Source organism: Pleuronectes platessa, chromosome 6, assembly GCF_947347685.1.
Source record: "Pleuronectes platessa chromosome 6, fPlePla1.1, whole genome shotgun sequence".
In the NCBI taxonomy this organism is placed as follows: Eukaryota; Metazoa; Chordata; class Actinopteri; order Pleuronectiformes; family Pleuronectidae; genus Pleuronectes; species Pleuronectes platessa.
In genome coordinates this window covers 7098738-7110723 of record NC_070631.1, presented here as the reverse complement: position 1 = coordinate 7110723, position 11986 = coordinate 7098738, and the positions used below count along the sequence as shown (strand labels likewise).

The 11986-nt window shown below is 40.1% G+C and overlaps 1 protein-coding gene across 1 annotated transcript in view; it reads right to left on the bottom strand.

Annotated features, from left to right (window-relative positions):
- Positions 1-11986, bottom strand: part of si:ch73-181d5.4 (uncharacterized) — a 28527-nt gene that overhangs the window by 8564 nt on the left and 7977 nt on the right. Inside the window, exons 7-15 of the mRNA XM_053423857.1 lie at positions 3103-3631; positions 2692-2851; positions 2295-2411; positions 2069-2191; positions 1781-1943; positions 1078-1690; positions 802-955; positions 604-693; positions 307-502 (exon numbers count right to left, since the gene is read on the bottom strand). Of these exons, the coding sequence (XP_053279832.1) occupies positions 307-502; positions 604-693; positions 802-955; positions 1078-1690; positions 1781-1943; positions 2069-2191; positions 2295-2411; positions 2692-2851; positions 3103-3631 (2145 nt within the window). The remainder of the gene's footprint in view (positions 1-306; positions 503-603; positions 694-801; positions 956-1077; positions 1691-1780; positions 1944-2068; positions 2192-2294; positions 2412-2691; positions 2852-3102; positions 3632-11986) is intronic.

Here is an 11986-nt window from a genome sequence, read left to right as displayed (position 1 = left end):
CAGTGTGAATTGATTGTCTACTATCAGAGGCCAAATACTGACATCTGCCACATTTTTAATATTTTATAAAAGGGAGTTGTTTATTTAATCATAAGAGATGTACAAGAAGTGATTTACTGGTGGATAACGTTTCAATTTTTTTTAGAAGATGGAACAGCAGGACCCGCCATCCTCCCTCAGTCTGACAACTTTAAGTCAATAAAATTGATATTACTGTTAATGCCATTAATGTAGTTGCTTGCCTATGCCAAACAATGTAAAGGTTTTTTATGCAAGACTACTGCTGTACACAAGGTATCATCTCACCTGGCCCTTCAAGAGGTTGTAGCATCGATGGGATTGATTCTTTTGCACCGAGTGGGACAAGGTACACATCCTTGAGAGAGCGGCTGCTATTGGCAACAACTCCAAAACGACCTCTACTGCTGAAATACGAAAACAGGGAGACGTAGGCAACCTCCTCCTCTTCTGTTGCGGGCTGAAACCGGATCACACATAACTCCTAATTCGCAAAAAACAAACAAAACAAGATTCATGATACTGAAGAACTTGAACATATATTGGGTGCAGAAAGAGAGAAAGTATACATTGTGTACTGCTTGCCTTGTTAACAGAGGTCTTTAGCTTTGCAACATAGTCCCAAACTGTTTCAGGCATGATTCGTCCCCCAATTTGTATGGTATCCGGTAGATCCTACACAAAACAACATACAGTAAGTTCCAGTGACAAAGACAGATTTGATGAATACTGTGCTTGGTGAATAACAGAATATGTATGAAAAGTTGAAGTGCAGTACTGTACCGCTTTAAGGTTTTCAGCAGATCCTGAAACCAGATATCCCTTCGTAACAAACTTGGCGACATTGAGCATGTTTAAGAAGCCTTTCCACAGTATCTCTTGCTTAGAAAGAAACTGAGCAGTCTCTCCATCACCCGGTGATTCAGAGATCTCAGTCCTGAAACACAAGCCACAGCAGCACAATAACAATCACATCCACACATCGTGCTTATTTTTAATCTAATGAATATTATTTAAAACTGAATATATTTACATTTAAACTTCAAGAGTTGTATATACCTTGATGATGGGCAATAGAGTCGAGGATCTGACGACGGCTTCATTAAGATAGATTTAGGTAAAGGCTTTGTCGGTGGTAGTGAGAATCCTGATGCTAGTGAGGATCCTGATGCAGAGGTCAAGGCAGAGCTATTCTCTTTAATAGACATATAAGGGGATGATTGGGTAAGGGTTGTGTTGCTGGGACCAAAGGAGCTACTAGACGACGCAGAGAACCTGCTTGCTGCAGTGCGGGGATCTCGTCTTGAGATGGTCACAGTGGAGACAGCTGGAATCACAACTGGTGTGTATGCTTTCTTTGTTGTAGTAGCTTTAGGAATGTCTGGAGTCGGGGATGCAGGGGACTCTGAGACAGGGGAAGCAGGAGACTCTAAAGTAGGGGAGGCTGGAGAATCCCTCATGGGAGAAGCAGGGGATTCTTCAATGGTCAATAATGGAGAGTCAATGACAAGGCAGGATGTTGGGGAGTCCATGTCTGGTGAGTCAGGTGGCGCCCGCAGAGGAGAGTCACCTCCTGTATACCTTCTCCAAGAGGGTTCGTTCCTATCTTTTGTTTCAGAGATCCTGGGTTTTTTCTTTGCGGGTTCATCCTCTTCCCCGGGTAGTGTCTGGCCTGTGGGAAGAAATCCAATCAGTATTAGAATAACTAAAATAACAATATAAGATAATATCTGTTTAGTATTGACCAAATATATTATAATACCTGTGCATATCTTGCATTTCAGGTCAAAGAGGTGAGCTTTGTGCTCTGATGTTGTGTCCTTAAGCATACAGGTGAAAAAATTGGATGTAGCGCTGCTCTGGTTTGGATGATTTATTCTGATCTTGAGAGAAGGAACAGTTCTCTTCTGTTCCTGGGGAGCAACCTGTACCGACAAAGACACAAAAACAATGAGACCCCAAAACACATCCTTGGCCTTTCATGAGCAATGTGTCCATGGGACACGAGGCACAGTATATTGATACATTTTATGAAATAAGTTGTTCACACCATGCTCTCCGGTCTTTTGCTGGATCTTCTATCAGGTCTAACAGGATTCAAACTGGGCAAATCAACCTTCACTGCTTCCGGCTTCTGCTGTAAACGTGTTGCTTTAGCAGCAGCATCCTTAACCTAGATACACACAGCAATGGAAGAACATGGTCATTTCTGGCACAAACATAGTTGAACCTTTCTGAGGCATGATAAAAACTGTAAGTGTAATATACCACTTTACCTCTGCTGTTTCTTTTGCGCTTGGTTCAGGTGCCTTGGTGGCCTGCATATCCTTCTGGCTCATCCTTGCCAGTCTGAAGGGACTGATATCTCCTTGTACAACCCGATACAACAAGCCCTAGAGAGAAACCCGTAATTAGACTGTTTACAAGAAACATACACTCACTATGAGCTGCTTGTAAAAAATTAACTGGAAACATTTCTGTAATATCTCAGTGCCCATATTATGATTTTCCTTGTCCTTAATGTGTCACATAGCTGGTTTGTCTTGAAAAATACAACAAATAAACTCATTCAAGTAGAGGAGAATGTGAATATGTGAATAGGACAAATATAGGCACTTTCAGAGTAATATTCCAATAAACTGTAAATCACAAAACGTTGACAGATTGTATCACCTTGTTTCTTGGGTCTTTTAGGTTGAACATTATGGTTCTGTACTTGTTCATGTATTTGCTGTCTGTGTTGCGAAATATGTCGAACATCTCCATCTCAATGTTTGCGACAAGCTTTGCAGCGTCACTCTCAGACATGTCCAAATCCTCACAGTCACACACCCTTAACAAACAAAAGCAGTTAGTCAACAAATCGTTTCACAGATATTCATGATATGTAAGTCAATATTATTTCCAAAATATGTATAGTTTAGGAAAATGCAACTGAAATGTAGATGATTGAAGAACCTCCTAAGAGCTCATTTTCAATTTAATCAAGAGTGTAGTATTTGTACAGTCTAAGACAGGACTTCACATTTTCAGAGAATCACACACTGAGGATTTAAGTCAAACACTTTATAAAACAGTTCTCACCTTTTGAACAGGATGCCGGTGAGGGAGCGCTGGATGCTCTGTCTGACCTGGGTGTTGGGCTGAGAGGGTCTGGAGGAGGGAGCGCTGGGCGCAGGAGGCACAAGCAGGTTCCGGGTTTCATTCAGCTGCGTGTGGGCTGAAGAAGACTTCTGGCAAGATGCTGAGGCTGATACTGACGGAGGCTGAGGTCCAGACTGCTTCTTTGGTATGACGTATGAGGTCTTAGTGACCATGAGGGCACCGGTTTCATGATGTCTGAGCACTGAGGTGGTAGAGGATTGTGCAGCCGGGGATGGACTAGACATAGCTTGGGTGGGTGCTATTGTGGGATCGGATTCAGCCGGTTGTGGCCTCGACACAACACTGTCCTCTGGCTCTTTTGCTTCTTCTTGAGAGTCTCTGTTTGGTGGGCCTGGCTCAGGGACAGGATGGGAAGACGGAATGGTATCTGCAGAGGAGTCCTCTGGAGTTTGTGTGGAGGGACTTGCAGCCTCACTGTCAGCCTCTACTTGTTCATTGTCCGTATTAGCTGTTAGAAAGAAGAACAGTAGGACACTTTGTGAATATGAAGATATATGTGAACATCGATATAAAGGATATGAAAATCAGCAAAGTTCCAAGAAGGGCCAACAGTAGAGGACAAAAAATATACTATTTACAGTATATTAATGATTTTTAATGTTTAAAAAAGAAATGCTTATTAACATTGTAGTTAAATGCGCATATATTTGGAATTTCTCAATTGTGAAATAAATAAAATCCAGGTATCCAATCTAAGTGAATGCAAGTGAATAAACCTGTAATTGATTTAATCAGAAAATTATGATACATAGGATTAACAAAGCTAATATCACAACCTCCAGATTTAAAAGAATATAGACCCAAGCTCCTCGGATCACTGCTGGCTTGGTTGTGGAAAGTGTGAGCCTTGATTCATATGTTATGGCAGAAGTGTTTCATTCATCTGGGTAATAATATATATAAATCTTTCCCCATGTCCTTTTTTAGGATATAGAAGGAAGAAAGGAAAATAGTAGGCCTAGCATTCATGGCTGCTTATAGAATGATTTAGCTAAATTGGAAAATTCTTAGGCCAGAATTTTTCTCAATAGAAACATGGTTACTGGAATTCTCCAATCTTCTTGGTATGGAAGGAATAGCTGATCTGATAAATGCTATAACATTCTGAATTGGGACCAAATTATAAAATGGGTTTCCACATGGCGTCAGATTGGCACTGAGCAGCCCCTGTGTGAAAAGTTTCTTCACTTTTGTTTTTTGATATACAGTTTTCATATATTCCTCAAGATAATGATTTTGATAACTACCTATGAGGCACTGTACTGTACATCCCCTCTATGTTGCATATTGTGGGTTTATTGTGTCATTGTAGGTGTAGTACTTTTCTTTCTTTACTTATTGCTGCAGTTATTGTGTATCAATCAGGGTTTTTTTTGTATGTCGATAATAAATACAAAAGTATAAAGAAAAAAATAAAAGAAAATCTGAAAAAATAAAATAATTGTGCATAGGATTTAAGGCATTTAGATTTTTGACTGCAAATTACCTTCTTAATTAATACATGTGTATCTTTTTTTTTACTGAGTTTTCTATTGAATACTGTAATGTGGATGTCCAGATTTATATTGCTCATAAAAAGACTTTGCTCCAACTTGTTGGATCAAGTAAAGGTGATTCACACAAAACTTTAAACTACACATATCATCATCATCTCAAGAAGTTAATGTCAAAACCTCTGAAGCATTTTTACACCACTGTTATTAAAATAACTAATTAATTTAACCTGTATATCACAAAGGACACCATTCATTTTATGGATGATTAATCAATTAGTTAACCTCCCAAAAAACTGAAAGTAAAGGGAACATAGATTTGCCAGCTCTGACAAGTCTGCCCTCGTTTCTTTTATCACTCTGTGAATAGCTAAAGTGCGTAATATCACTGGCCCATAGGGAATAAGGTCAAAGAGCAACACATCCACAGCTGTTCCTAGTCACCTGCAGTGCAATATATTAAGTTGTTATTTCCACACAGACACATCGTTTTTATGTATGTGGAGGATCATAGGCATATAAAATAAATGTGATCCATCAGTCTCACTGCCAGTGGGTGTAAGTGACTATTTGTGTCTTTATGTCAGCCCTGTGATATTCTAGTGACCTGTCCAGGGGGAACAATGCCTCTCGCACAATGTCAGCCGGGACAGGCTCCAGTCCCCTGTTATCCTCCGAGGGGATAAGCAGTACAGATGATTGATGGATAGAAAAGCTAAATCTTGTCTGATGCCAAATCCCATAAAACTCTACAGTGGCAAGATAAACTGTGTGAAGTCTTTGGAGATACCTGTTTTTCTGCATTGGTTCTAAAGTGTGAACTGGTCTTCTTCCAAGTAAAAAGCGTTGACAACCAATATGCTTATACTATTAATAATCTATTGTTTATTTATTGAACACATCGATTAAACAATCCCATTTCAAGTGGAATGAGTCAGTGAACCCTGCAACTGAACCTCGGACCTCGATGGCTTCATCCATAGTCTCATCAGTCCACAAACATTTTACCAGTAGAACAGCAGCTTCCTCCATGGTGTCCTGTTGCTCCATGCAAACATGCACAATGATTTCCATATGGTTGACTGATGAAAAGAGATTCCTTTAAGCTTTTAGTTGTTTCACTGGGCTTCATCACTAACTGTTCTACATAGTTCCTTTGACGCATTTAGTAAGAAACCCACTTCTCCATGTATAAACACTGGACTGATCAATATGTAAACACTTTGACATGACAGCTTCATACAATTCAACCGTCAAAATGTTTGAGTTTGGTTTGTAAATCAAAGTAGCTCTAAGCTTTAACCAGCTCTAATCGTGTTTCATTGATTGGACTCATTGTTTTTTATCTCCTGACCTCAGATAGTTTTTGATCTAATCAGCTTCAGGGTTCACAGACTCTTTTCCAACCAACATTGTGAGTGTTTGATTGATGGGTTCAATATTGACACGATTGGAATTCAGATAAATATCTGAACATAATTTATGATAAATGTGTACATAAATGCAAATATTTCAAAGGATTGCTTAGTTTATTTGCCACTGATGTTGAAGCCTCCATGTTGAAGATGAACATAATGTGGGCTCACTTTATGCCTACATACTGCACAGACACAGACATAATGGTGCAATTTATGTTTGATTCTGTCCTGTGAGGAAATTCATCCTCCGAGTTAATAGTTTGAAGGAATTAAGTGCAATGTGTGCAGCCACAGTGCAACACCTGGAGACCAACTCCAGTTCTGACGCCAGTGGCTCAGTCGATGTCTGGGCAACATCGAAGCAACAACGAGAAAACCCTACAGAACCACCGATCCAAATATTGTGATGAGGTGTAAATTCAAAGTTGAGCCCATTGGAGTGAGAAGAATACAATGTGATAGAGTTGATGTGAGCTGTCCACTCACACCAAGTGTTTGTGTAGATGCTTGATTAGTTTCATAGCGGTGAATTGAGGCTGAGTTTAAGTCTGATACCTATGAACTTAGACTTCCTGGGCAAGCGAACAGGCTGGGTCAATATCCATATACACATACTTCAAGAAACAGACGACCTTAACAAAAGCAATGCATTAAAGGAACTAAGTGAATGATCCAGGTTTAGTGAGTCATCTGAAGAAATAATCCTTTTTTCTGCTTTAGGCCACTGATGAGCAGGAAGCCCAACATGAATTAATGAAAAAGTATACTTGACTTATTAATGAGTGAAGGAACAAATATTTAAGTGAGTCACTTTCTATATACATTAGGAAAAGAATCAGGGACCTTTGCTTGTACTTAAGTATGCGTGTGTGTGTGTGTGTGTGTGTGTGTGTGTGTGTGTGTGTGTGTGTGTGTGTGTGTGTGTGTGTGTGTGTGTGTGTGTGTGTGTACGTGTACGTGTCAGTCAAAGTGAGGAGGAAACATGCAATTCTCCAGGGTAAATGTGGTTTCAAGGTAAGAGGCCCCTGCAGTGGTCAATTACTGAAAATATCATCACCCCTCCTTAAATTTTTAGGTAAACATATTCTATACCTATGAAGCTACTGTAGATACAATCATTTTTATATTCATTTGTGGTATTTCATGCGGTTTCCATCTCTACACACTTTTGTTATTTCTGATTTCATATATGATCGAAGTCTCTACATTTAAAATTCTGACGCAAACAGTCAATGATCACTCTGAACCAGAGTTACCTCCAGAATGTTCCAAGGAGATTCAACTGAAAGTTTCCATCAACCACCAGTTTCCAACTTTACTGCGACCAGCGTCAAGACTCCAGGGGCACGCTGTCCTTTCTCTTATCTTAGCATGGACCTTTTCTTAATGAGGAGGCATCACATCAATGTAGGCTAATCAGCAAAGCCTTTCTCTATTAATAACTACTGCGATACACTTCCGGTTACATGTCTGGTGAGCATGCAGTCAGTCGAGTGTGAAACAGAGTTTAGAGCATCAATAGCATTACTCTAACATGTTTTGTGTCTGTAATAAGATCACGATCAACCACAAACATCATATCTGGACGATTTCATTTATATTGTAGCACCGTTTTCCCTTTTTTCATATAACTTTTGCCCCATTGCTGCTCGAGGCAGCCATTTTATCCTCAGCGAGATAGAGTCTCCGGCGCCATAAAAGTCCTCATCTCTTCTCTGAGCAAGTGTTAAGAAGCAATATCCGGGGCCGAGATGCTTCATAAATCCTGAGGCTTCTTTTCTTTTCCTGAATTTACACATTTCTAGGGAAATTCTGTAAACCCAATATAACTCACAGAATTTCACCACTATTACTTGGAAGCTTTGCAGTCCTCTTCTCTCTGTTGCCATCACAACTATACACCTTGTTTTGTGAAATTTACCAATAGGAATTTCCTTGACAGTAGTTTCTTAACCTGGTTTCAGACCCATGACACACTGCTAATAACTTTGACTGCTCAAGATTTGTTCAGAGAAAGGAAATGGAAGTTCAGTCTGAATGTCAAGTCTGCACCAACAAACACTTAACAAAGGTTTCTGTGAACTCTAAACTATTTTCTTTTGCACAAGAACAAACTTAACATTTCACTTAACTTCCCTGAATCAAACTCCAAAGTTGTTGCAGCCACGGATCCATACCTGGCTTCAGAATGAATCACTGTACGAACCATCATGGAACACCATCATAACCTTGCTGGTCAGGTAAGACAACTGGTCATTGTGAGCATGGAGGTGAGAGAACCTCCAGGTGAACCAGGGAGCAGTGACTGGCCCAGCTGAGACAAGTTGGCCAATCAACTCTACCTGGATTCAAAAGGCAGCAGCGGAGACACATGGGACGAAGACAGACACACAATGAGAGCCTGGAAGAGGCTGAGCCTAGAACCCTGAAAAGGCTATTTGGGACAAATTCTGTGTAGTTTGTTGAGTTTATGTTTTCAGCTGAAAAGCTACTCGTGTGTGTGGGAGCCCCCGGTGGCCTCGTCATATGCCATCGTGGCGCCTACATGCTCACTGTCCTATATATCAATTACTTTTTCAAAGCTCATTCAACAGTGGAGTAACATATTTACTTCACATCTTGCATTAAAAGGCCTCCTGAATGTGTCTCCTGTGACCTTGTCATTGGATCTCACTTCCCCGCTCTATATGCAAATGAACACGTACATCATTTCTGCTTACAAAAATCCATCATTAAGATGTTTTTGCCCGTCAGACTGTATAGAAAGTATATTTGTTTGTGTTTTGGTTTGAAAAGGAGAGAAAGATGGAGAGAGGGATCAAAGCACCAATAAAAAAAGATTTTACTCAGTTGAAACAAGATAAAAAAATCTGTATAGAGCGGCCAATGTTCATATTGTTGAAGTGGCCACAACTAAATCAATGTATGCACTGCAAAGTATAAAAATGTTTTGGTTGTGAAACTGTAGCAGGTCAGAGGATGGCAGTTGAGTAGGAGGTCCCTCAATGTGGCCCAGGACATATCTGCATCCACACTGATAAAAGAATGTGGACACGTGTCCTCAGTGCATCTTGGGTGTGTCCACATGTACATAGAGCTGTCCACATTATCTGTTAATACCAGGTCTGAACGAGTCCCAAAGTCGGAGAAATGTTGTAGTGCGACAGTGTGAGCACATCACTGAATGATATATGAAGGCACCAGGCACATAAGAAAAGAAAAAAATGAAGATACTGAGTTTCTACAACATTAAGCAATTCAAAAGTAGTATTGTGTCCCATTTACTGTGTAATGTTACAAGGGTGGAACTTTTCAACATTCTTGAAATTTGTCCAGTTTACGTTTTATTTGACAACTTTGTGATCCTGTATGTCTGCTCTGATTTCGCAATAAGGGAAATCCAAATATCATTTTTGGGCAGTTTTGAAGTCAACAGTTGGCATCATGGTCCACATAATGATAAGGGAAATATGTATATGTTTATACCGGCAAGCACACATACTTCGTATTACATATGTATAAATGCTATGTACAGTTGTAATTGGGAAACTGTATAACACTGCAATCTTTTTGATGTAAAAAGAAACCTGCATAATCCCTGACAAGCTGTGAAATATGTGGAATGTCAGCTATTCATTCTCTGTGGCTGCATGTTTTCTGTTTAGCCAATAGAGGGTGCTGGTGTTTTACAATTAAAAGCCATAGACAATGAGGTACTTGAAAGCATTGAAAAAGACACATTTAGGAAACTCATGCTTTGACAGCCGTTGATTTACAAGCAAAAATTAAAATAGATTTGAGCTAAAAAACCTAACATTGTCGGCATCACTTCTTATAGTAAATACCTTTCTTGCTCAAAGCTAAAACTAACCAGTTTGAAATGAACCAAAGTGCAAATGGAAAGAAATTACCATCCCAGACCTCAACATTTTTCCAACGAGATCATTGGAAATCAAATCACAGAATCACATGTCTCTCTCATGCCAGTTACACTGTGTCATGTGATCACATGGCATTCAAAGTCACCACAAGGGTCCGACTGTACACTCTTAAAAGAAATTCAATTTACTCCAACATAGAAATTAGTTCATCAAGAATAAATCCAATTTGTTTTAATGACCAACTACTAGTCTAAAATAAGTTATCTTTAAGATTTACTTAATACTGACATCCGGTGTCATGTATAATGATAATAATACGAGGTTTGTGTATTGGGGTAATCCCTGACATGACAGTACCAAAGCATTAAAGCATCATGTATGAGTGGATTAGACATTCGCAAGAAGTTTGCATAATGAAAGGCCGGTAAACTAGTTCTGAAACATGTCATCAGTGTAGTGGGGTGAAACTTTCAGACACCTGTTTGTTTCAAAGGTTGAAACAAGAAAGGAAACAGCTCTCAGTGAGTTTCACTCAGACCATGTAGAATACACATGATAAAAAAACCATTAGACCGGAGGAACAGGCTATTTCATGATGTGCACATGGCAACGCAGCCTGTTTATTTGAAGCCACAACTGCTCTTTTGGGGCTTCTGCAATCAGGGAATTTGTCAGTTGGGCTTAAATTATTCTGAAGTGAGATGGTATCAAGACAGTGGACTTTCCCTTTCAGTGACTGCAGACCAGCCACAGCCCAACAAGGCTTTTACAGACACATAGGGCACCATTGTGTGCTTGTGTTGTGTGACGCAGCACAGGATGTACAAGGAGTCAAGTGTGAAAGGATTTCGACTAAATTCAAGGAACGAAGAGAGATGACAGAGAAGCTGAGGGCCCTCACTCCCTTGGCTCCATCTTTAGATTTAAATTATGTGGATATCAGTGATTATCTGCACCCAGGTCATTACCTCCCACTAAGAGTGAAAGTCAGAAAAACAAGTGTGACCATGACTGAGGGCAGCTTTCAACTCAGATGTTGGCAAAAAAAAAAAGAAGCAATGTTATATCATGCATTGTAGGAAAAACCGTCCAAGCCATATTCCTAATATATGATGATGGGAAAGTCATTGCCATGACTATCCATCAATTGCTCTCACAGAAATCGAAATGTTTTTATGTGCATCTTGTTTTATTTTTAGATTAAGTTATGAAAGCATAAGTCAGTTTGAATATGTCAAAATCAAATAAATTAGTTTCCAGAGGCGTTGTGTAAATAGTGTTTATACTGATTGAATAAAGTTAGTTTGAAAGAAGGGTTAAAAGTCTTCTGCTTTATCACAAGAAATAGTAAGGCACCAAAACGTACAATTGGACATTCACAATGAGGATCACTGGGACTACTCTGAGGTACAGCAGCAGAATTATTCACTTCGTCTTAAAAATATCCTAATTTTAAGTCAATATCGCTAAGATACAAATGTCACTGCACTTTGCTTCCTGAGTTGATGTCATGTGTTGATGAAATTGTGCAGCCACGCCACCCCCCATCCGGAGAAAAACCTCTGTTCACCAGGTCCCCTCTACCCTGTGGACTGCTAGTTAGCAGATGCTGTCCCTGCCTGCAACATCTCCTGACCTCAACCCCACTGAGAACCAGTGAGGCGGGCTGTAACACACAGCTGGAGACGTGACCTCTGTCCGCCAAGAGCCAGAAGCTTAGTCAGAGGTTTCTCCAGAAAAGTCTCAGCACCTCACAGCTGCGCCTTCAGAGGCTCATTGGCTCCACGAGGTGTCGAGCAGAGGAGGCTGCGACAGGGGATCACCCAGGAATCTGATGTACTGCTGGATAACTACTGATGAGATGTTTTTTTGTTTTTTTCATGTGGACAATGTCGACAGAGTTATGCTGCAACTAGTGTTCAGGGTGTTTCTTCGAAAGGTTCGGGTTCAGTGTGAATCAGCAAAAGGTGCCGTGGGCCACTGGAAATATTTGCTGTTGTAGTTTTTGGGG